The 23,351-nt window shown below is 36.4% G+C and overlaps 3 protein-coding genes across 3 annotated transcripts; all 3 read right to left on the bottom strand.

Moving 5' to 3' along the window:
- Positions 1-11,688: 11,688 nt before the first annotated feature.
- On the bottom strand, positions 11,689-12,195 carry LOC127095667 (uncharacterized). Its single transcript, XM_051034322.1, has one exon. The coding sequence runs from the start codon at positions 12,193-12,195 to the stop codon at positions 11,689-11,691; it is 507 nt and encodes a 168-aa protein (XP_050890279.1).
- Positions 12,196-12,234: 39 nt separating this feature from the next.
- On the bottom strand, positions 12,235-12,820 carry LOC127095668 (uncharacterized). Its single transcript, XM_051034323.1, has 3 exons — positions 12,726-12,820; positions 12,517-12,682; positions 12,235-12,456 (listed from the first exon to the last, which is right to left on the bottom strand). The coding sequence occupies exons 1-3, from the start codon at positions 12,818-12,820 to the stop codon at positions 12,235-12,237; spliced, it is 483 nt and encodes a 160-aa protein (XP_050890280.1).
- Positions 12,821-14,042: 1,222 nt separating this feature from the next.
- Positions 14,043-15,251, bottom strand: LOC127095669 (uncharacterized). Its single transcript, XM_051034324.1, has 4 exons — positions 15,097-15,251; positions 14,723-15,054; positions 14,525-14,671; positions 14,043-14,419 (listed from the first exon to the last, which is right to left on the bottom strand). Exons 1-4 carry the CDS (start codon positions 15,249-15,251, stop codon positions 14,043-14,045), a joined length of 1,011 nt encoding a protein of 336 aa, XP_050890281.1.
- Between the last annotated feature and the right edge of the window lie 8,100 nt (positions 15,252-23,351).

The following is a 23,351-nucleotide window of genomic DNA, read 5'->3' on the forward strand; positions in this document are numbered from 1 at the left end:
TCTGGTGGATATTAAACTGAGTTTACTCCATCACTTAAATAGCTTCTGCAGTTTAACTTTTCATCTTTGAAGTGACTACTTACCACAAGTAGTATCTTTTCTCTTGGAAGCGGAGATTAACGTCTCTTTCTTAATCAGGAAATCCAATTGAAAATCTTTACTTGTCTTCAACGTTACTCTTTCATGATTAGCAAATCCATAATCAGAGTATTTGTGTAACTGGAGAAACTTGGAATCTTGCTTCTGATGTTGATCCAAATAGATTCTTCAGAGGGCGTTGTTCAGAGTCAGAGCTTCTAGACTTTACTTCATGTTCAGATGCTTCTGATACTTGCAGTTTTGTCCAGAGTCAGAGCTTCTAGACTTTCTTGAACGAGATTCTACTTTAGATGCTTCTGATACTTGATAATTTGTATCTGATCTTGTTGTGCATCTGATGACATCATCAGATTTATTACTTCTTTCTTTAGAACCCTGCACACTTAGAAACTTTTCGTTAGGGTGCCATTTTTGGTTTCATCCTTTGTTATCATCAAAATCAAGGAATCTGTTGTAGAACATTTTTGTTCTTACAATCTCCCCCTTTTTGATGATGACAAAACAACTTAAAATAGCAGATGAAACATGAAATAATAAGATCAGATAGACAGAAGCTCCCCCTGAGTTAGTGCTAGGGAGTTCAGAAGTTCTTACCAGAGCTTTTCAAGTAATGAGATTTCTGAAACTTTCTGCAAATTCTTAAATTTAATGTTAGAGTTATTTAATCAGAGCTGTTTTTATCAGAGCTATTTCTACAATTGTTGCAGAGTGCTTAAGGTTTTTAGACAATTTTCATCAGAGCTATTTAATGATTTCTCCCCCTTTTGTCAGAATCAAAAAGACATAGTAATAAAATTGAATTAAAGAGAAAAACACTTCATTAAAAGAGAAACATCAGATTCATTAAGATCAAGAGCAAAACATTAGATCCAAAAAGAGGACAGAAGCAAAAAGAAAACAAAAAGCAAGCAAAACATAAAATCCTAAGTGCCTAAGGGTTCTGAGGCAATTTCTGCAAGATCATGGCAAGCATCTTCTGGATGTTCTCATTGACCGTATCTTGCTTGTCCATTCTGTCTCGGAGGATATTCTGATCTTCCTTAAGGTCCTTCAGAGTCTGAAGAATCATGGGAACAGCAGTTGAAGACTCCCCCTGAGTCAGAGCCTGCTGGGCTTCAGCTTCTGCAGCAGCTTGAGCTTCTGCATCTGCCAGAGCCTTAGCTTCAGCTTCTTGTTGCCTTAGGATTTCTGCTTCTTTTGCCAGTCTTTCTTCCTCTAGTCTCTTTGCTTCTTCTTCAGCTTCCTTAGCCAACCTTTCTTCCTCAAGCCTTCTGGCTTCAGCCTCTCTAGCTAATCTCTCCTGGAGTCTTTCCTCAGCATCTCTGATGTAGCCATTTCTGACTTGTTCAGAGACACTCTTCAGCCTATAAGACTCAGAGGTCATCCAACCAATGACTCTGTTCCAGTGTGTCCTAACAGATTTAGGATCATCACTGACTTCAGAGTTGTTAGCCAGAGACTTGATCTTCTGGATTGAAGCTTCTGCTACCTGCCTGATGGCTTCCTCAAGGGTAGGTATGGTAAGTTCAGGTTCAGGTTCAGGTGAATGAGGTGGAGAGTTTGGAGGGCTAAGATTTAGAGTTTGAGGTTCAGATTCTGCTTCTGGTTGAAGTTCAGAATCTGCTTCTGGTTGAAGACTGGGGGATGAAGCATAAAGTGGATTTAGGTCTAATGGGTCAGAGTCTGGTCCAGGTACAGCGGGAATAATTGGTGGAGTGATATTAGAGGTGAAGGGATCAGATGGTTGAGTTTCAGAGGGGAGAGTTGTTGTTTGTTGTGGTGGAAGTGAAGTTTGGAGTGGTGAGGTTACTTCAGATTGTGTTAGAGTTTGTTGTTGAGAGGCAAGTCTATGAGCATATAGAGTGGCTATTGTTGGGGAGTCAGGATCAGAAGGTTCAGGGTCAGAGGAAACAGTAACATAAGGTGGTGATTCTGGTATAGAGGATGATGAAGAAGAAGAAGTGCTTTGGTGAGTTTGTGCAGGTATAGAGGGAGGAATGAAGGTTCTAGCTATGTTCAGAACTGGTGTAGGTTGGGAGGTTCTGGTGATTGAGGGTGGTATTTCAGAGGTAGTATATAAGGGAGGTGTTGTGAGAGGATGAGAAGAAGCCATCATAGGTACAGAAGTAACAGGAGGAATAGACTTACTAGTTGAGATTTGCAGAGGAGCTGAAGATCCGCTTCCAGAAGCTCCTTCAATTCTGGCTTTCTTTGCTTTCCTTGCCTCAGCAGCTATCTGTTTCTCAGAGACACCTCTCTTGTATCTGACTAGATCTTCTTCTGAATCCAGACAGTCATCGATGCTGAAATCAGAGACATCAACACCTTCTTCCAGCAGACGATGAAGATAGAGGGCAACAGCGTCTCTGGGCTCATTCTTGAAGAATCTGGCCAGGCCATGGGGCATGTTCCTCTGATCTTTTAGAGATTCCCAGGATACATCCAGAGTGGGCTTGACTCTAATCTCTTTGATGATTCCCATGCTCTTGAGGTTTCTGGCATTCAGAGGCTTCCCTACATCAATTGCCAGATCATCCATACATCTGGTCTTTTCCAGAGCGTCTACCAGTCCATGCTCAATGAAGATGTCAGAGAGCAATCTACCCAGAGGAATGTAGGATCTGGGCTTCATGTTATTCCTGGTTTCTCTGACTGAATCCCTCAGATATCTGAACAGGAGAGTAGGGAGGTTGATCTTGATACCCTTCTGAATGCAGTACAGAATGCATTTCTGGTCTGCATTGATATAATCTGAAGAGTTAGAGGATGGACGGTGATGGATTGTTCCCAGAATTATCTTCAGCCACACTCGGAGGTTCTGATGTAGCTCCTTGTTCTTAGAGGGGTTTCCTTCAACATTAGGTTTGAAGATAGTTGGGTTGATAACTTCAGTGATGCGCTTAGACCTGGGAGGAATGTTGTAAATCCTTTTTCCTCCACTTTCCTCCATATTCAGCAAGGAGGCTATTGACGCTTCAGTGATGACAATTTTTACCCCTAGAACAAAAGAGACAATGAATTGGTCATCTGCATCAGCATGTCTCCAGAATTCCTTGACCAGAAGAGGGTAGATTGGACCATAAAGCCTGTTGAAGTAGGTTTCCCATCCTTGTTGACGAAGTTCCTTGGTAAGATCAACGCCATTTCTACTTAGGTTGTCAAAATCAACCAAAGATTCACACAAAACATCCAAACCTTCAAAGGGAGTTGAAAGGTTTATGTGGCTTTCTCGGTCAAGAATGTGGGGTTCTTGATAAACAGGGGTTATGGTGACGCCTGTAACAGTTGGTGTTTGAGTGTTTGAGGTTTGGGGATTAGAACTGGATTCCATCTGTTGGGAGAAGTTAAAAACTTCTTGCTGTTGAGCATCCATGAAGAAGATTGATGAAGAAGGTGAAGAACTTGCAGAGAACTTGCAGAGAAGGGTTTAGGGTTTTAGAGTGAGTGAGAGTGATAAGTGTGTGAAATGTGAGAAAAGTGTTTATATACCCTAAGTAAAACACATGCAAAACGACACCTCAGAATGCGTTAAACACAATACTCAAAATAGCACGCTTGGGGGGATAAATGATTACAGCTAATAAATGAATGTCTAATCCCACAGTTTGCACACTGCTCGAGGAAAACTCAAACGTCTGCCTTTTGAATTTCTTGACAGTTGTCTAGAAGTTCTAAGGTTTGACGCTCAGAGCTCCACGTGTTTAATGTATCTGATCTTCAGGAATACCAAGAGATTGGTTTCTGAAGATTTCTGATTCAGATATCTTCTAAACTTGTAGAAGTATCAGAGTCAGAGGCAGAAGTGTATTTGTTTTTATCAGAGTCTCATTTTACATGTTCAGAGCCAAATTTTACTCAGGACAATTTTTAATGTTCAGATTCTCTAATATAAAAAGAAATCTATCTTCAGCTAGAGGCTTAGTAAAGATATCTGCCCATTGATGTTCTGTATCAATGAACTTCAATGTTACTATCCCTTTCTGAACATAGTCTCTGATAAAATGATGTTTTATTTCTATGTGTTTGGCTCTGGAATGTAGAATAGGATTCTTACTTAAACAAATAGCAGCAGTATTATCACAAAAGATAGGAATGTTACTCTCAAATATCTGAAGATCTTCTAGCTGATGCTTCATCCAGAGCATCTGAGTTGTGCACAGTGATGCTGAGATGTATTCTGCTTCTGCAGTTGATAGAGCGATAGTTGACTGTCTTTTGCTAGCCCAGGAGATTAGATTGTTTCCCAGAAGCTGGCAATTTCCAGATGTGCTTTTTCGTTCTATTCTATCTCCTGCATAATCTGCATCACAATAACCAGAAAGCCTATACTCTGATGTTTTCTCATACATCAGGCCCAGGTTAGGAGTTCCTTTCAGATACTTAAGAATTCTCTTAACAGCTGTTAAATGAGATTCTCTAGGATCTGATTGGAATCTGGCACAAAGACAGACGCTAAAGAGAATATCAGGACGAGTAGCAGTCAGATAGAGAAGAGAGCCTATCATACCTCGATAGAGCTTCTGACAAACCTTGTTGCTTACCTCTTCCTTTTCCAGAATGCAAGTTGGGTGCATAGGAGTTTTTGCAGAGTTGCATTCAGTCATGTCAAACTTCTTCAGAACGTCTTTAATGTATTTACTTTGATGGACGTACGTGACTTCTGGAGTTTGATTGATTTGAATTCCCAGAAAGAACTTTAGTTCTTGCATTAAACTCATTTCGAATTCTGCCTGCATTAACTTAGAAAATTCTTGGCAAACAGAGATATTAGCAGAACCAAAAATATTATCATCAACATAAATTTGGCATATCATGAGATCATTATTAAGGTTTTTACAGAAGAGTGTAGAATCAACTTTCCCTCTGATAAAATTTTGTTCCAGAAGAAAATTACTTAAGCGTTCATACCAAGCTCTGGGAGCTTGTTTAAGTCCATATAAGGATTTCTTAAGTTTGAAAACATGTTCTGGAAAGTTTGAATTTTCAAAACCTGGAGGTTGATTGACATACACTTCTTCTGAAATATAACCATTAAGAAATGCACTCTTGACATCCATTTGGTATAATTTGATAGAATGATTAATAGCAAAAGATACAAGAAGACGAATAGATTCTAACCTCGCGACTGGAGCAAAAGTTTCATTATAATCAATACCTTCTTGTTGACTATAACCTTGAGCTACCAGTCGTGCTTTGTTTCTGACAACTTCTCCTTTTTCGTTCAGCTTGTTTCTGAAAACCCATCTGGTTCCAATGACATGAGTGCCTCTGGGTTTAGGAACGAGATCCCAGACATCATTCTTGGAGAATTGATCTAACTCTTCTTGCATAGCTGCCACCCAATCGTTATCTTGAAGAGCTTCATCACAGGACGTAGGCTCAATCAGAGACACTAGTCCCAGAGGAATATCTTCAGAAGTTCTGAAGGTAGATCTGGTTCTAACAGGTTCATCTTTGTTTCCCAAAATCAAATCTTCAGATACGTTAATACGACTTTTAACTTTCCTTGGAATTTCTGGAGATTTAATTTCTTCAGAGTCTGGAGTGACAGTTGCTTCTGGAGTTTTCTCAGATTCTACCAGAGTGATCTCTAAATCTGCAAACTTTTCAACTAGCTTTGACTTTTCAGGGTCAAGCTTATCATCAAATCTAACATGAATTGATTCCTCCACAATTTTGGTTTCTGTGTTGTATACTCTGTAGCCTTTAGAGCGTTCTGAGTATCCTAACATAATACCTTTCTGTGCTTTGGAATCAAACTTGTTCAGATGTTCTTTAGTATTTAATATAAAACAAATGCATCCAAAAGGATGAAAATATGAAATGTTGGGTTTTCTTCCCTTAAACAGTTCATAGGGAGTCTTTTCCAGAATAGGTCTAATAGAGATTCTATTCTGAATATAACACGCTGTATTTACAGCTTCTGCCCAAAAGTGCTTTGCTACATTTGTTTCATTGATCATGGTTCTGGCCATTTCTTGGAGTGTCCTATTCTTCCTCTCTACAACTCCATTTTGTTGTGGAGTTCTAGGGCAGGAGAAATCATGGGATATTCCATTAGAATCAAATAATTCTTCAAAATCTTTATTTTCAAATTCTCCACCATGATCACTTCTGACTCTAACAATTTTAGAGTCAAATTCTTTTGCACTTTAGAACAGAAACTGGTGAATACAGAGTGAGACTCACTCTTGTGCTTTAGGAATTTTACCCATGTCCAGCGGCTGTAATCATCAACGATTACTAGTCCATACTTCTTTCCATTGACTGATGTTGTTTTCACAGGACCAAATAAGTCAATGTGAAGAAGCTCCAGAGGCTTAGAGGTAGAAACAACATTTTTCCTTTTAAAAGATGTTTTTGAAAACTTTCCTTTCTGGCAAGCTTCACACAGAGCATCTGAAGAACACTTCAGTTTAGGCAGGCCTCTGACTAACTCAAGTTTAGTTAGCTGAGAAAGTTTTCTCATGCTAATGTGGCCTAAGCGTCTATGCCATACCCATTGCTCTTCGTGAACTGACATTAAACATTTAACATTTTGATCTTTTAAATCAGAAAGATTTATTTTATAAATGTTGTTTTTTCCTCTTGCCTGTGAAAAGGACAGAGCCATCGTTCTGACTAATGGCTTTACACGTTTTTTGATTAAAGATTACATCATAACCGTTATCACTTAATTGACTTATGGATAACAAGTTATGCATTAATCCTTCTACATAAAGAACATCAGATATAGAGGGAAGAGTACCATTACCAATAGTTCCGGAGCCTCTGATCCTTCCTTTCTGATCTCCTCCGAAGCCTACAAATCCAGCGTCTTTAAGTTCCAGGCTTTGGAACATAGACTTTCTTCCCGTCATATGTCGCGAGCATCCAGAGTCCAGGTACCATGACTGGTGTTTGAACTTTGCTGCATAGGATATCTGCAACATAGATAATCTTATCTTTCGGTACCCAGAATCTCTTGGGTCCTTTTAGATTAGTTTTCCCAGAGTTTCTCACAACTTTGGGTCTTCTAGCATTTTTAAATTTGTGTTCTTGTGTGTGTGTGTAGTGGTATGAAAAAGGAGATTTAATTTGGTTACTGGTAGAGGTTTTATTCTCCTCAGAATCATACCCAATTCCCCTTTTATTATTCTGACTTACTCCATAAATCATGGATGCCATAATACTCCTATCTATCCCATTCTTCAGAAATTGTTGAAAGGCTTCTTCATATTTATAAATAATTTCATTTGAAGTTTGTGGTGCTTGAGACAACGTTTCTTCTAATTCTAAGCTTTTTGTTTTAGCTCCATCTCTTTCTATCGTTAGAGATCTGATAGTATCATCTCGTGCTAGAATTGTTGTCTCAAGTCTACTACATACTTCAGATTTTGCTTTGAGAAGGCCTTTAATGTCTTTAACTTTTTGTTTTAATTTCTGAAGAGAGGTAAGAGTTTCTGATAAACATGATTCTAAGTCAGATCTAGAAAGTTCAGAAAATACCTCTTCAGATTCTTCATCTGAGCTGCTGGATGTGGTAGCCATAAGAGCTACGTTGGCCTGTTCATCAGAGTCAGATTCTGATGATTCGGATTCACTATCGTCCCAGGTGGCCATTAATCCCTTCTTTGTTCTGAAGGTATTTTTCTTGAAGCTTTCTTTCTTAGAGTTATCTTTCTTCAGCTTGGGGCATTCATTTCTGTAATGACCTGTTTCTTTACATTCAAAACAGGTAATATCTTTGTTAGGTTTACCTTTTGAAGTTGACTCTGATCGATCCCCTCTGGGTCTTGATCTTCTGAAGTTGTTGTTGTTCCTCTTTTTCCAGAGTTGCTTAACTCTTCTGGTTAGTAGGGACAGTTCTTCTTCATCATCAGAGTCTTCAGGTTCAGAGTCATCAGTGTCTGCAGTTTCTGCTTGAAGGGCTTTGGTTCTGTCTGACTTCCGTCTTTCAGGTCTGGACTTCAGCGCCACTGACTTGTTCTTTTTCTGAGGCTCATCCTCCTCTAGTTCTATCTCATGGCTTCTGAGAGAACTAACAAGTTCTTCAAGGCTGATATTGTTCAGATCCTTTGATAACTTCAGAGCAGTAACCATTGGTCTCCATTTCTTTGGCAGACTTCTGACAATCTTCTTAACATCATCTGCAGTCGTGTATCCTTTGTCTAGCACTTTAAGACCTGCAATAAGAGTTTGGAATCTGGAAAACATAGCTTCTATAGCTTCGTCATCTTCCATCTTGAAGGCTTCATATTTCTGAATCAGCGCCAGAGCCTTCGTCTCCTTGACTTGGGAGTTTCCTTCATGGGTCATCTTCAGAGAGTCAAGTATATCTTTAGCCGTCTCTCTGTTGGTGATCTTTTCGTATTCGTTGTATGATATAGCATTTAGAAGTATTGTTCTGGCCTTGTGGTGATTCTTGAAGACACGTTTCTGATCTTCTGACATCTTACTTCTGGGAACTTCAGCTCCATTTAAGATTGGAGGTTTGTATCCATCTGTGACAATGTCCCAGAGGTCAGCATCATAACCCAGAAAGAAACTTTCGATTCTATCTTTCCAGTAATCAAATTTTTCTCCATCAAAAACAGGAGGCTTGGCATTGTAAGAATCTTTCTCATTTGAGTGGGCCATTGTTTTTCTCGTACTGGATCTCTCTACACGGTTAAGTGTTTGATTAGAAAATCAATAACAGAGCCGGAGCTCTGATACCAATTGAAGGTGAGAAAAACAAGAAAGGGGGGGTTTGAATTGTTTGAAAAATAAGCGCTTTTCCAAAATGAAAATCACACAATGATTTTATACTGGTTCGCTTATAACACAAAGCTACTCCAGTCCACCCGGCCAAGGTGATTTCGCCTTCAACAAGGACTTAATCCACTAATCTTGAAAGATTACAAACACCCTAAGAGAGAAGAAAATCTCTTAGTCTTCTCAAGTCTACAGACTACACAGAGTCACTTGAGGAAATCAAACAAATAAAGATACAAGATATGTAATCTAAAGTGCTTCTAGGAAAGCAAGTATTACAAACTTAAGAACAGATTTTTCACTTAATAAGCAAAAGCTTAGTGAAATTCTTTGAGAGCAAAGATGATTTTCTTGAGCGTGAAATAATTCAGTATAGTTTTGGCTAGTTGATTTCTTCTTACTGAATGTTGATTGCATCTCTATTTATATATGAGTTGGAGTAGAGTTGAATCTGGTGGATATTAAACTGAGTTTACTCCATCACTTAAATAGCTTCTGCAGTTTAACTTTTCATCTTTGAAGTGACTACTTACCACAAGTAGTATCTTTTCTCTTGGAAGCGGAGATTAACGTCTCTTTCTTAATCAGGAAATCCAATTGAAAATCTTTACTTGTCTTCAACGTTACTCTTTCATGATTAGCAAATCCATAATCAGAGTATTTGTGTAACTGGAGAAACTTGGAATCTTGCTTCTGATGTTGATCCAAATAGATTCTTCAGAGGGCGTTGTTCAGAGTCAGAGCTTCTAGACTTTACTTCATGTTCAGATGCTTCTGATACTTGCAGTTTTGTCCAGAGTCAGAGCTTCTAGACTTTCTTGAACGAGATTCTACTTTAGATGCTTCTGATACTTGATAATTTGTATCTGATCTTATTGTGCATCTGATGACATCATCAGATTTATTACTTCTTTCTTTAGAACCCTGCACACTTAGAAACTTTTCGTTAGGGTGCCATTTTTGGTTTCATCCTTTGTTATCATCAAAATCAAGGAATCTGTTGTAGAACAATTTTTGTTCTTACAGTATGCTTTTTGTTTTGTTTTATGAATCCGGAATGAAGTATTTATAAGCCATATTGGTGTTGTTTTACAAGGTTGCGACCCTTGGTGAAACACATTCCATTTATCAAGAGTTACAAGCTTTTACCAAAAGTTACATTGTTTCGCCTACTGCAACATTCTTCAAGAGTTGCATATTTTCACTCTGCAACACTTTCATGAAGTGTTGCATATTTCGGAATTCAAACCTACTGCAACACTTTACAAATGTTGCTTATTTATGAGTGCAAACCTACTGCAACACTTCACAAGTGTTACCTATTTCTGAATTCAAAATTAATCTTCACTTGCATATTTTCTTGTCATTTTGAAACTGTAACACTGATATGTAATACATGTCTAGAATTACATATTATACATAGTTGTAATGTTGGTACTGAAATACATAAGTGCCTAGTGACAACATCGTGCATATTTCATAACCTAAAAAAAACTACAACTATGACACAATATATATAAGGGTGTCCAAAATAAAACTAGGAACTAGATCATTGTAGAATGATCTTAAAAATATCTACACAGCAGAAAAAGTCATCCAAAACAGCGAACAAACAAGGACATCAAACTATTTTGTCCTTACCCTTCACCTACTCAAAACTACCTGAAAAATAATCAACATGGGGTGAGATAATAATCTAAGTGGATTCCCTATCTTATGGATACACTCGGCTCTACAAGGTTCTAATCTGAGTCCTAACTCATGTCACAAAGGGGAAAAGACTTAAGTTCACAAAGCTCCCAAAGTATGGAAACATGCCTCTTGAGTTCATTAACTCAAACAATCACTAATCAGAAACCATACCAAAGTATCTTTCCCCGGCCAACCTTACGTCTAGGATTGTTGACACGGGTCCTTGTAACATACTTTGACTTTCTTGAGTACTTCAAATTCTTCAATGGGACTATAACCCATTTGGTTTCACTATGGGACTCTAACACATTTGGTGGAACATATGAGACTCTAACCCATTTGGTTGCACATATGGGACTCTAGCCCATTTGGTTGATGCGAAGTATCAGTGCATTCACCCCAATCTTACTCTATATAAGTATCATGAATTGGGACGACACAATTATGGAAAATTTAGTAACCATTGTTCATGATCAAGAAAACTCTTATCATCCTATCATAAACCCTACTAATTATTTATTATTCAACAAACCCTAACTTCTAAAGTCATAAGGTTTATAACTTGAGCTCACCTTGAAGAATAGATGAGGAGATTAATGTTGCAAGATAAAGAGATGAAATGATGATGATGATTCCAAGCTTCTATGTACCTCCAAGCTTCTCCTTCTTCTTCTTTACCTCAAGGTTTCTTCTTTCTCTCTAAGTTTCCTTCTTCTTTTCCCACTTTCCATTTCTCTGATAATGTTTTACTTATACAGTGAAAAAATGCTTAGAGAAAGTATCTTAACATGTGGTGACTTTGGCCAATGGGTGGAATGAAGTATGTGGTCACAAATGAAAGGAATATTTGTATGGTTAACATTGATTATTGGTAGTAAAGATATTATTAAGTATAAATACTTAAATAATATATTCTCTACCAGAGTAATTGACTCATTATTAATATTAACAAAATGTCCCTTTTTATACCAATTAATAAATGTCAGTCTCAAGAAATATTAATTAAGTCAATATGAGTTCACTAATTACTCTAATTTTCCCAATTGATAACTTTCAGAGCACATAGGAACTCAGTTGATCTCAACTGATATGAATTTGAGTATTTAAGGAAACACGTGATATTATATCCCTGCCCCCCTTAAATAAAATTCGTCCTCGAGCTTAAAGGTTACCGAAAAAGATGAGGGTAAGCTTCTCGCATATCAGACTCAAGCTTCCAAGTAGTATCGCCCGGATCTGATTCTTCCCACTAAACTTTAATAAGAAGAATCTCCTTGTTCTCAACACCTTAGTTTCTCTTCCCACAATACGACTTGGTTGAGGTGTAAAGGTTAGGTCTAGTTCGACTTCCGCTGAGTCTGGGAGAATATGTTGGAGAGAATCAGCAATGAACTTTCGGAGTAGAGATACGTGAAAGACATCATGCATCTTATATAGAGAAGGTGGCAAGGCTAATATGTAAGCTACTTCACCAATCATGTCTATAATCTGATATGGTCCTACGTATCTTGGACTTAACTCATGTGACTTACACGGTCCTTTCAATCTCAATCTTAGAGTAACCTTCAAAAATACATGACCACCTTCCTCAAATTCTAATGGTCTCCTTCTATTATCTTCATAAGTCTTTTGACGATCTTGTGCTTTCTTTACCTTATCATGAATCATTCTTATCTTTTCAGTAGTCTCTTGAATAATCTCTGGTCCTTAAATCCTTTCTTCACCAACTTCCGTCCAATACAAAGGTGTTCTACATTTATTTCCATACGAAGCTTCATAAGGAGCCATTTCGATACTTGCATGGTAACTATTATTGTATTCAAATTCAATCAATGGTAAAAGCTCTTTCCAATTTCCTCCAGTTTCAAGCATATAAGCTGTTAACATATCCTTCAATGTTTGCATCATCCTCTCAGTCTGACCATCCGTCTGAGGATGTTTAGACGTACTTTAACACAACTTAGATCACATGGCTTGCTGACATAATACACATTCAGAGACATACTCCGCAATATCCGTTTTCATTGCAGTCCATAAATAGTCATTCTTCAAATCTTGATACATCTTTAATGAACCTGGATGTATGGTAAATGCGCCTTTGTGAGCTTCTTCCAAAACTTTTCTTTTCAATTCAGCATCATTCGGAATACAAATTCTTTAGTTAAAAAGAATAAATCCATCTGTAGCGAAAGTGAAACCTGGTTGATTTAACATATCTTGCAAATTTCTCATCTAGCATTTGTCCTTGTTGGATTTCTTCTCTTAGGTTGGAAGTAACATTCAAATTCCCCATTATCACACCATTATGAGCTCAAGCAACTGAAGGTTAAGATCTCGAAAATTTTCCAATAATACATATTCTAACACCATCAACTTAGCTTTGTGTATCTCTTTCCGGCTTAACACATCTGCCACTTTATTAGCTTTACCTGGATGGTACTTCAGCTCAAAGTTAAAATATTTCAAGTACTTCATCCATCTCCTTTGACGCATATTCAACATCTTCTGATCAAACAAATATTTCAGACTCTTATGGTCACTAAACATCTCAAAACATACTCCATACAAGTAGTGACACCACACCTTCAAGGTAAAGACAATAGTTGCTAATCCAAGATCATGAGTCGGATAATTCTCTTCATATGTCTTCAACTGACGAGAGCATAAGCTACAAACTGACCACCCTGCATTAACACTCCTCATAATCCCTTCTTAGAGGCATCACAAAATGCTTCATAAGGCTTACTAGGACGAGGGATGATTAAAACAAGAGTAATTGTCAATCTTTCCTTCAAATTCTTGAAACTTTGTTCACACTTTGAATCCCAACTAAAAGAAATCTCCTTCCGCGTATGTCGAGTCATCGGTAAAGCCAACTGAGAAAACCCTTTAATAACCTAGAAATCTAGAAACCTAGAAATCCTAATAAACTTCTGACTTCATAGGCATTCTTCGGTCTTTCCCAATTAATAACCGCTTCAACTTTAGATGGATCCACTCCTCCTCCTTGTGATATGACATGGGCAAGAAACTTAACTTCAATCATCAAAAACTCATACTTACTTAACTTGGCAAAAAGTTGCTTCTCTTGCAGTACAGACAAAACAATCCTTAGATGTTCCCCGTGCTCTTGCGGAGTACGAGAATAAATAAGTATGTCATCAATAAATATCACTAATAATTGGTCCAAGTAAGGTTGAAATATTTGATTCATATAATCCATGAAAACAACTGGAGCATTTGTTACACCAAATGGTATTACAATAAATTCATAATAGCCATATCGGGTTCTAAATGCGGTCTTTGGTACATCAGAATTCTTAACTCGAATTTGATGATAACCCGATCATAAATCAATCTTCGAGAACACACATGCTTCTTTCAATTGATTCTAACAAATCGTTTATTCTAGGTAGGGGATACTTGTTCTTAATGGTGACTTTATTCAACCGGCGATAACTAATACACAAATGTATACCACCATCCTCCTTCTTTAGTAGTAACACTGGAGCTCCTCATGGTGAGACACTAGGTCGAATGAAATGCTTGGTTAACAACCCTTCCAATTGATTATTTAACTCTCTCAGCTCGAGTGGTGGCATACGATACAGAGAAATGGAGATTGGGGTCGTCCCAGGTATCATATCAATAGAGAACTCCACTTCCCTTTCAGGAGGAAGAGAAGTGACATCCTCGGGGAAAACTTCTGGAAATTCACAAACTACAGGAATTTGTGCAACCTTCAGATCGTCACTTAATTCCTTGGTGAGAACCAAGAGAACAAATTTTTCCTTCTCGAACAAGAAATTAACCATGCCAACAATACCTTCCAAAATATTAGTTAATACATCCTTTGGAGTAGCTTCACTTGATGGAATGCTAATTAACTTCTCTTCACATCCAATAAACATTGAATTGGCAGAAAGTCAATCCACCCCCAAGACTACATCAACTTTCTTAAGTGGCAAACAAATAAGGTCAATCTGGGAAACTCTACCATTTACTGACAGCGAACAATTTTCAAAAATCAATGGTGTCTCAACAACATCATCCATGGTGGTAGTAACCACCATAGGAGGATATAAACGAATTGCTTGCAAACTAAGACGCTTCATACATTGAATCAATACAAAATAGTGTGTTTCTTAAAAATCAAACAATACAAAACAAGGATGATCATTTACAAGACACGTACCAGCAATCAAAGCATTGTTACCCTTAGCCTTCCTTGCATCCAAATTATAAACCAGACCGATACTCTTTCCATGAATCAGAGTCCTATTTTGAGGATAAACCCTAGCCATATGACCCATCCCTTGGCATTGATAACATCTCATTCCTCCGACGACACAACTTCCATAATGATTCTTATTACACTTACGATAAATAGGAGGAGGGGTAGATCCTATATTTTGCATTGGCTTTCCTTTAAAAGGTCGAGGTCTAGGCCTAAACTGATGACTTTGTCTTCCCGGGTCCTTTTGACTAACCCTATACTGATCTCTTTCTTCCTGAACTTTCTTTAAACTATTCTCATCCACGTAACACTACCTTAGCAATTCAACATACATAGTGAATTCTCTCTGAGCTAAACTATAAGATATTTCACCCTTTAAACCAAACAGAAACTTGTCAATCTTCCACTTATCATGTGCTACATAAGCAACTTGTCTAGAGTAAGCAACCATGTCTTCAAACTTTTCAGCATACATAGCTACTGACATAGTATCCTCCCTAAGCTTTTGAAACTCAACCTCTTTTTGAGTCCTCAAAGTGCTAGGAAAATACTTGTCCAGAAAAGTAATCTTAAAATGCTCCCAATCCCTGGTGCCATACCCTAATTTTCAAACATAAGATTCCACCATCATTTGTATCATTTGCATGACATTTAGCATCTTTGCATTACTAACCTATTGAAAATACAAAAAGACTTTCTACTTTGTTTGTCTTAAGCTAGGGTTTTGCACCAATAACTTTCAAAGATTGATCAATCAAGACTTGGCATGAGTTTCTGCATTTCAAACTCCTCATTCCTCCCAATTGATTAAGTGACTTCCATCAACAAGAACCAATTTCAAGATCATTCCATCTCAAATTCATCAAGGGCAAGAGTTCATCTGATACCCTCAACTAGGGTTTTGATCCAAAGTCAACTGGTTGACTTTTTATCCAAGGCATGATCCCAAAGCTTGAAGTATGGTTCAAAGACTTCAAATACATCATAAGTGATCCATTTACATCATCCAATGTGCCTAAGAGATCCCATTCATTAAAGATTGCAAGAATTGGATTCATCTGATATAAAGTCAACTGAGGCAAAGTCAAACTTTGACTTTTGACATTTTTGGTCAACCATGGACTTCTCAACTCAAGGATCATAAAAATATGGTTGATGGATGCATTTGATCAAGATAAAACAAGAAATTATAGGTTACTTACCAAAAGGGCAAGATTTGGTTATGAAAAAAATACATGTACAAGTACCCATCTTTCCAAGGTCATAACTTGTGATACAAGCCACCATTTTTGTTGCTCCAATGATAAGATTAAAGGTATTTCTTCATACTTCAACTTTGTCCTTGTTGATTGATTCCCAAAAAATTCAAGGATTTCAAGTTATGAATCCATGAATTTGGTACCATAAAATTGAAACATTTGGAAATATTTTCAACTAAATCTTCCTTCAAAAAATGGCTTAGTTGATCATCATTTTTCACCATGATACACATTGATTCAAGGTAAAATCCTAACATAAAAGTTGTATAGGATGGTCTTAGTTTTCCAAAAAGTCCAAGAGCGTGAAATTAGCATATTTGAGCTAGAAGTTTCGAAGAGATGAAGTTGGCTCTCCAAATCAGAATTTTGGATCATTTGAATGACAAGTTCATCATGCAACCTTGAGCCAAAGTTACATAATCTTACTTTGCAGGCTGTCTTGCTTCTAAATATCACCTTAATCAGAATATTACACAAACCCTTGGTGCATTACACAAGGGATTGAGCCATTAACCAAGTCTTGATGCCATACTTGGAAGGTTTTGCAAAAAGCTTCATATTCATTTTGATAAAGGCCAACTTTTCCAACCACTCTTGCATTGAACTTCCAGCTTGTTTCTTCTGATCACACTTAACCTCTAAACTAGAAAGCAACATCCTAAACCTCAAGAAAAGTACCTCTAAACTCCTCTTTTCACTCCACCTTTTCATCATGATCCATTATGCATTTTTGTGCAAAATGAAACCAAGTCATCAAACTAGTATTCCAATTGAACCAAGATTGATTTCTGCAAGTTACATGAACAATATGGAGTCTCTATAAATAGATATTCAAGCCTCATAACTCAACACACCATAATTGGCACAAAAACTCCATTGTAGTAAATTCTCCAAACCTCAAACTTCCAAATTCCATTGTGCTTGTGTTTTCTCCAAACCAACACTTCAAACAACTTCTAAACATCCATTAGAAGTTAACCAAACACTTGAACAACTTCTGTAACAGCCCTACCATCATCTTCCAAATCACATTTTCATAGCTTATAACTTGATTTGGAAAGGAATAGCCAAACACTCTCAGCTCAAGCCAAACATTCAAACACCTTGCTTGAGGTGTAAGGAAGTTGTTCAGATCACAAAATCACATCTGGAACACCCCTATTTCAAAACACGATTTTCATTTTTGAGGTATGTATTCATTTGTGCAATTTATTATTTAAGGCACCATTTTGCATCATTCTTGTTACCATTTCACTTGCTAATATGTGAGGAACAAAACCCCTATGATCATTGGTCTTAATCGGTGATGTTTGAAATTTAATTTTAAATTCAATTTTTAGGGTTCTTATGCATTTTGTTTGATTTCTAGAGATTTATGAAAAATAAATGAAATTGATTAATGTCATTAGATTCCTTGCGAAATTCTAAGCAATTTTTGTCTTTATAACTTTTGATTTTGTTAAGAATTAAGAGAGTTAGAGTTTTTAGAAGTTGTGAAAATGGTGGAAATGGTTGATTACGGGATAAATGAGGAAGATGAAGTTTGGAGCCATTTTTAAATTTTAAAAGTGACTTTAATATATTTTTTAATTCTTGTATCTTAATACATGAATTGGCATTGCGCCCCAGTGGTAAAACACTGGTTTGTTAAGTCTCTTGCATCCATAAGGTCTAAGGTTTGAATTCCCCTTGCCCTAGATTTTGGTTTTTATTTTTCCAAACAGTGCATGAAACCCCAAGGACGTGGGTTCGAACCTGGCCAGTGTAATGTTTATTTTTTCTCACTTTTTAAAAGTTCACTTTTCTTCATAACTTCAAATATCCATAACTTCATGATCCCTTAATATTTTTGACCCATTCTTTTTGCTATGTGTTCATGAGAATGTCTATTTTATGATGACATAAAAAAATCACAATTTTTTTATTTATTTAATCACTTTTGATTATATGGAAAACATGTGCTTTAAGTGTTTTTTAAGGCTCCTAATTGATTCTTTTGGCTTATGTCTTGTTTGTTCTTGATGTTGAAAGTTTGTATGATTAAAGCATACTATTTTAAATGTTGATTGTTATCCTTAACATGTTTGAACTTGATTATCTTCATACAATGTATCAATTGATTCACCTTGAAAACATGTTTGAATGAATGGTTAGGAGGTTATTAGGTTTTCCACTTAAGTTCGGTCTTATCATGAACTTTGATTCAAGTTTAATGTTTATTTTGTGAAGACTTATAATATGATGCATGTTTGACCTAAATTGATTCATGTTGTGTTTTCCATGTACCAATGAATTCCTTTACCATGTAAAATATGATTTTGTCTTCACCATCAATATGTTGTGTCTTATGATGTTATGTGAAACTTCATCATGTCTTGTTTATGTTTATCTTAATTCCTAAAAACCATGATAAATATTGTCATTCATACCTCACGTACCTTGTGATTGCCATTGTATTTAGCCATATTTTGTGCCTTAATGTTAATGCATGTTCAACCTTGTTATTGTTTATATCCATGGGAAAGGAATCATGCCATTCTTATCATTTTGCATGTGTGTGCTCATATGTGTAACGATAAATTCATGATCATCAAGCTATGGATAAGTTAGACGTCGATTAAACCAGAGTCGCCGTCGCGCTTTTATTGTTTCCAAGGGAAAAGGGAAAAGTAAGAAAATAACACAAAAGTAAGAAGTTTTCAAATCAAAACTAATAAAATGTTAGAGATTACAGGTAAGGGGGTTGGTTACACAGAGGGAAGGTGTTAGCACCTAAAGTGTCCTAGGTACTCCTAGGGAGCCCTTTCTTGTGTGCCTGTGTTTTTGTACAAATGATGTTTGCAATAAATAGAATGGAGGGACGAGAAAAGAATTCATTAATTATATTTTTGTGTTTGACAAGACCTTCGGACTTGTGCCTACGTACCAACATAAAAATGAGGGATCAAAACCTCGTAGTTCGTGCTAACAATTTCAAAGTGAGTGCATTGCTTTTAACAAAAGTTTAAGTTTAACAAAGGCACAAAAGGCCTAAAAAGGTTTGAATGAGTGTTAGTTCTTTTTGGCATTTGAAATTTTAAGTCAAGTATAGTTAGGTTTATTTACAAGTTTGATTAAGAAAATATGTTTGAAAATGCAATGGCATAAGGCCAAAGTTTCTAATTTGCAATATGGTCCAAGTTTAGAAATCACAAACAAAGAAGATTTTCAAAAGGAGGGAGGGATTTTTGAAATTAAAGAAGTGGGGAAGAGATGAAAAGACTAATCCTAAGCAAAAATTTAAAAGTTAAGAGTTGAAAAGATCTGACCAATGGGCTGCAATCCAACAGATAAGAATGTCATATAGAAACCCAAATTTCCCTCAGACTTTAGAATCAAGCAATATCAATACACGAACAGTAAGATGAAGAGCAAGGCATCAAATAAAGATAGTCACATCCAAGTTTAGCAACTCCATGGTCTTCTTCCAAATTCCCATGTATCAGATGACTTCAAAGATGGCATTAAACACGAGTTCAAAGTAACATCTTCAAGTATGATCATGTTGCAGATGAACTCAGATGGATCTCCCATATTGTATCAGATGAATGCTAACTTTACAAGCAATTGGTTTTATTAAAGTTGGCATTGGCCAAGTCCTTTGCATAGGGAGTGTTGCCTAAATTCTAAGTCCAATAGTCTCAGATCAAACCAACAGTTCACACAACATGTTTTTTAGGGTTTTTGTTCTTATTATGTACATTAAGGTTAAAAGACCTCATAAACAAACAAGCATATACAAACAAAGAATATCACAAATTATGGCACATGTGGGCAAAGTAAAAATGGCATTAAAGTAAATAACTTGAATGGTATGAATAATGGCAAATGAATAAAAGCTCAAAATTTAAAGTGCATAAACGTAAATGACTTGAAATTAAATGTTAGTTGTTAGTTGATTAGAAGTTAGTATTGCTTTTGCTTTGTTTTGTTTAAGTCATTCTTTGGAGAACACTCAACCCACTTTTCACAAGCATGGATCCTTGAACCAAGACATCTTCCAAAGGAAGGAAAAAAGGCCATGCTTCCACACAATACCATAAAAGAAGGGAGACTAACAATATTACTTACTAGAATGCTATGCCTTTTTGTGTCACAAATTTAGCGCTATGTTAAGCAATCGTAATTGGACTTATGTAGAAGTCACAACTATTTGAGGTCGGGCAATAGAATTTTAGTGTTAATGCATGTTAGAGATATAGTATGATGGACTATGCTCATGAGACATACCACACACAAAAAGAATATGCAAAAGAGTGGACCTAATCTCATCCATACTCATGTTGATTTTTGCAATCAACTAGCCTTAGGATATTGAGATATCATATATCCATGACATGAATGAAATAAGAATGGCAATGAGATGAAGACGAGGGGAATGGAATCAACACAAATTGGTCAAAGGAGGACTTTTACCAAATTAAGATCATTCATTCATTTTGGGAGATGAAATGTATATTTCATCAATCCTCTAAATCCAATGATCTTAGCCTAACAAAGTCAAATCAACCTTGACCAAGTCCCAAACAACACAAGTCAAACTCAACAAGTCAATTAAAATGGCTCTACACTATTTGGCAATTAATCAATTAAAAATAATTAAAATATGCATTAAATTAAATTATGGTTGGTCAATTTCCTAAAACCTCATCAAAACACCAAAGAAATAGTCATGAGATTTATCATAGGTTAAACAAGGTCAAAGGACCTTGGAGAAAAAATTTCATCATTTTTGGAAACTTAAAACTATTTTTAAACAATTAAAAATATTCAAAAAATAAATTAAATCATGAAAAATATTAATAATGATCCAAAAAATAAATTTAATTCAGAAAATGAAAGAGGAATTTATTTAAATTTTTTTGGTGAAACTCTCATATTTTTTGGAGCAATATTAAAATTAATATGAATTAATGAAAATACTCATGATTGCGGTGACAGATCAAGTGGCCACAAACGCGCGTTCCATGATAGAGTTGAGTCAGCACGCCACATAAGTGGTAATCAAAACCAACACTCATGATTAAAACAATTTGAATAGATCATGTGGCTCTGGACCTTGTCAACTCACCACCGGAGCAAACCTCCGGTCACCTTCTCAGGCGAGCCTCGTCGGACTGGTCCAATCATAACCATCACTAAAATAAAAAAGAATGACATGATTTTAAAGTAAAAATGGCACTGAGCACGAATCTGACCTCAATTTATCCTAATTCAAAGTATATTGAGAGATACATAGAGTTGAAATTTGAGGTGTATGATCTGAGTTGCTTCAATTTGACCTCAAAGCAACTCAATCTTCTTGCCTATATTGGTAGAACTTCAGACAACCAAAGAACCAAGAGAATTATGGATAATTGAGTGAGAATCGAAGAGATGAAAATTTCTAGAAAACACCTTCAATGCAGGTCAGAATTTGCCTGCTCTTGCTTTGATTCGTGCTTGATCTCCCTCAGTAAGCTTGCAAAAGTAGACTAGAATCAACCAAAGGCTTTGGATCCCTGGAGTTTTGAATCTCAAAACAGTGAGATTCAAACTCAATCTTCAAAGAAAATTCTCAGGATTATCCTCTCAAATGGAAGGGTTTTGGGATCTTGGAGCTAAGTTGGCGTGAAGGGATCCCTAATTCTGAACCTAGAGGCTTCTATATATAGATGAATCAAATGTTATTTGCACCTTCAAATTGAACTTCCAAATTTGGCAATGGATGATGCATGCTTGCATGGGCGTGTACAGGCCCATGAAGTCACTCCTTTAGGTCCATAATCAAGTGTGAATGAGTCTGAAATCAACTTGGAATGCAAGGCAAATGTGTATAGCTGTTTGAAGTTTTGATTTTGCCAAATGATGATGCCATGTTCCAACCATGCGCAGACCATCCAAATCTTATCCAAAATGTTTGAAATTGAACTTTTCGGAAAGGTTAGATCAAGAGGAACAACTCTTATGTTGAACACTTTTCCATTTGAAATTTGTATCATGGTGAATTTTGAGGTGGAAGTTTGGAAATTTTAACATATCAAAACATTTTCTAAGTGTCAAGCTATATGTTCACTTATTCCACCTTGGCTAAATTTTTGTGTGAGCTTCAAATGAGAAACGTGTCTTCATCAAAGTTATATATATTTCAAAGACCTCCAAAATAGTCACATATTTGACCTCATTTGGATTTAAAATGAATGAGTTATGCATTTTTGAAGTCGAGGAAAATCACTTGTTCAATGGTATTGGTCCAAAATGACCTATAATGTATCCTCATATCACATGCTCATAAAAGTTGAATTAGCTCTTACTCAAAACATAAAAGTTGAAGTAGACACCTTGAGTTTTATTGTGAAACTTGGAAATATTTCATCTCATAAAAATTGAGCAAGTTATGGCCTTGGGAAGTTGACCTCCAAATTAGGGTTTAGACAAAATGACCTATAATCTTTCACCATAAAAAATGACTTTCCATGCAAAACTAGCTCTAGACCTATACATGAAAGTTGTTTTTAATGTCATTTAGAGTAACGTTTCTCTTGGAATCATTTTCATATGATAACAATTGTAGGAGATAGGGTCTAGGGGACCCCAGTTTTGATCAGATGAAATCTTTTGGTCAACCACCATGAACCAACTTGCTAACTTGCCATTCTCTTGACTTTTGGGACTCATGGGAGATCATATATGCATAAGATGATGGAATTTTAAGTATACCTTAAAGTATTTGATCAAATGTTGAATAAGCTTGGTGAAGAAGTTACACAAGATACCCAGATGAACTAGGGTTTCCAAGGCAAACCATTTCAAAACTCTTGATGCTTTCTTGACCAAAATAACATGTAAAGATCATAGGTACTCATATATGATGTCTAAAGCCATTGTAGATCAATTCTTGATTGATCTCTTAGCCATGAGGGTCTTAAACCCTATATATGAGCTTGATGGATCAAAGGTGATTATGTGCCTTACCTACAAATGAAGTAAACAAATGCAAAGATATATTTTTGGTATTTTTGTTAGTAAATATGATAAATACAAAGTATGATACAATCACATGGTGCTTGGTGATCTCTCCCAATGCAAACCTAATGAGTGAGGGGTAAAGAGGATGCCAAGGTATGATCCCAATGTTAATGTATATGATGAGAAAGCATGAGGGATCTTAGGGTCAAAATTGGGGTCTTACAATATGTATTATATACAACTTTGCTTCCCCTTAATCCAAAACTTCTAGATACAATCATAGGTTCCCCTCAATGTAAACCTTATGATTTTATCTCTCTCTCTCTCTCCTTCTTATAACA

Source organism: Lathyrus oleraceus, chromosome 6 (assembly GCF_024323335.1).
Source record: "Lathyrus oleraceus cultivar Zhongwan6 chromosome 6, CAAS_Psat_ZW6_1.0, whole genome shotgun sequence".
NCBI classification, from domain to species: domain Eukaryota; kingdom Viridiplantae; phylum Streptophyta; class Magnoliopsida; order Fabales; family Fabaceae; genus Lathyrus; species Lathyrus oleraceus.

Bases quoted from the DNA above. Each gene is read 5' to 3' on its own strand.
- LOC127095667 (XM_051034322.1), bottom strand. From the start codon at position 12,195: ATGATTCATGATAAGGTAAAGAAAGCACAAGATCGTCAAAAGACTTAT.
- LOC127095668 (XM_051034323.1), bottom strand. From the start codon at position 12,820: ATGGGGAATTTGAATGTTACTTCCAACCTAAGAGAAGAAATCCAACAA. The intron at 12,683-12,725 runs GTTTCACTTTCG...TTTTAACTAAAG, and splicing joins AGATATGTTAAATCAACCAG to AATTTGTATTCCGAATGATG. The intron at 12,457-12,516 runs GTATTATGTCAG...AAACATCCTCAG, and splicing joins CGGAGTATGTCTCTGAATGT to ACGGATGGTCAGACTGAGAG.
- LOC127095669 (XM_051034324.1), bottom strand. From the start codon at position 15,251: ATGTCAGTAGCTATGTATGCTGAAAAGTTTGAAGACATGGTTGCTTAC. The intron at 14,672-14,722 runs GTACGTGTCTTG...TTGATTTTTAAG, and splicing joins TAACAATGCTTTGATTGCTG to AAACACACTATTTTGTATTG. The intron at 14,420-14,524 runs GTAGAGTTTCCC...TTGGATGTGAAG, and splicing joins TTGTTCGCTGTCAGTAAATG to AGAAGTTAATTAGCATTCCA.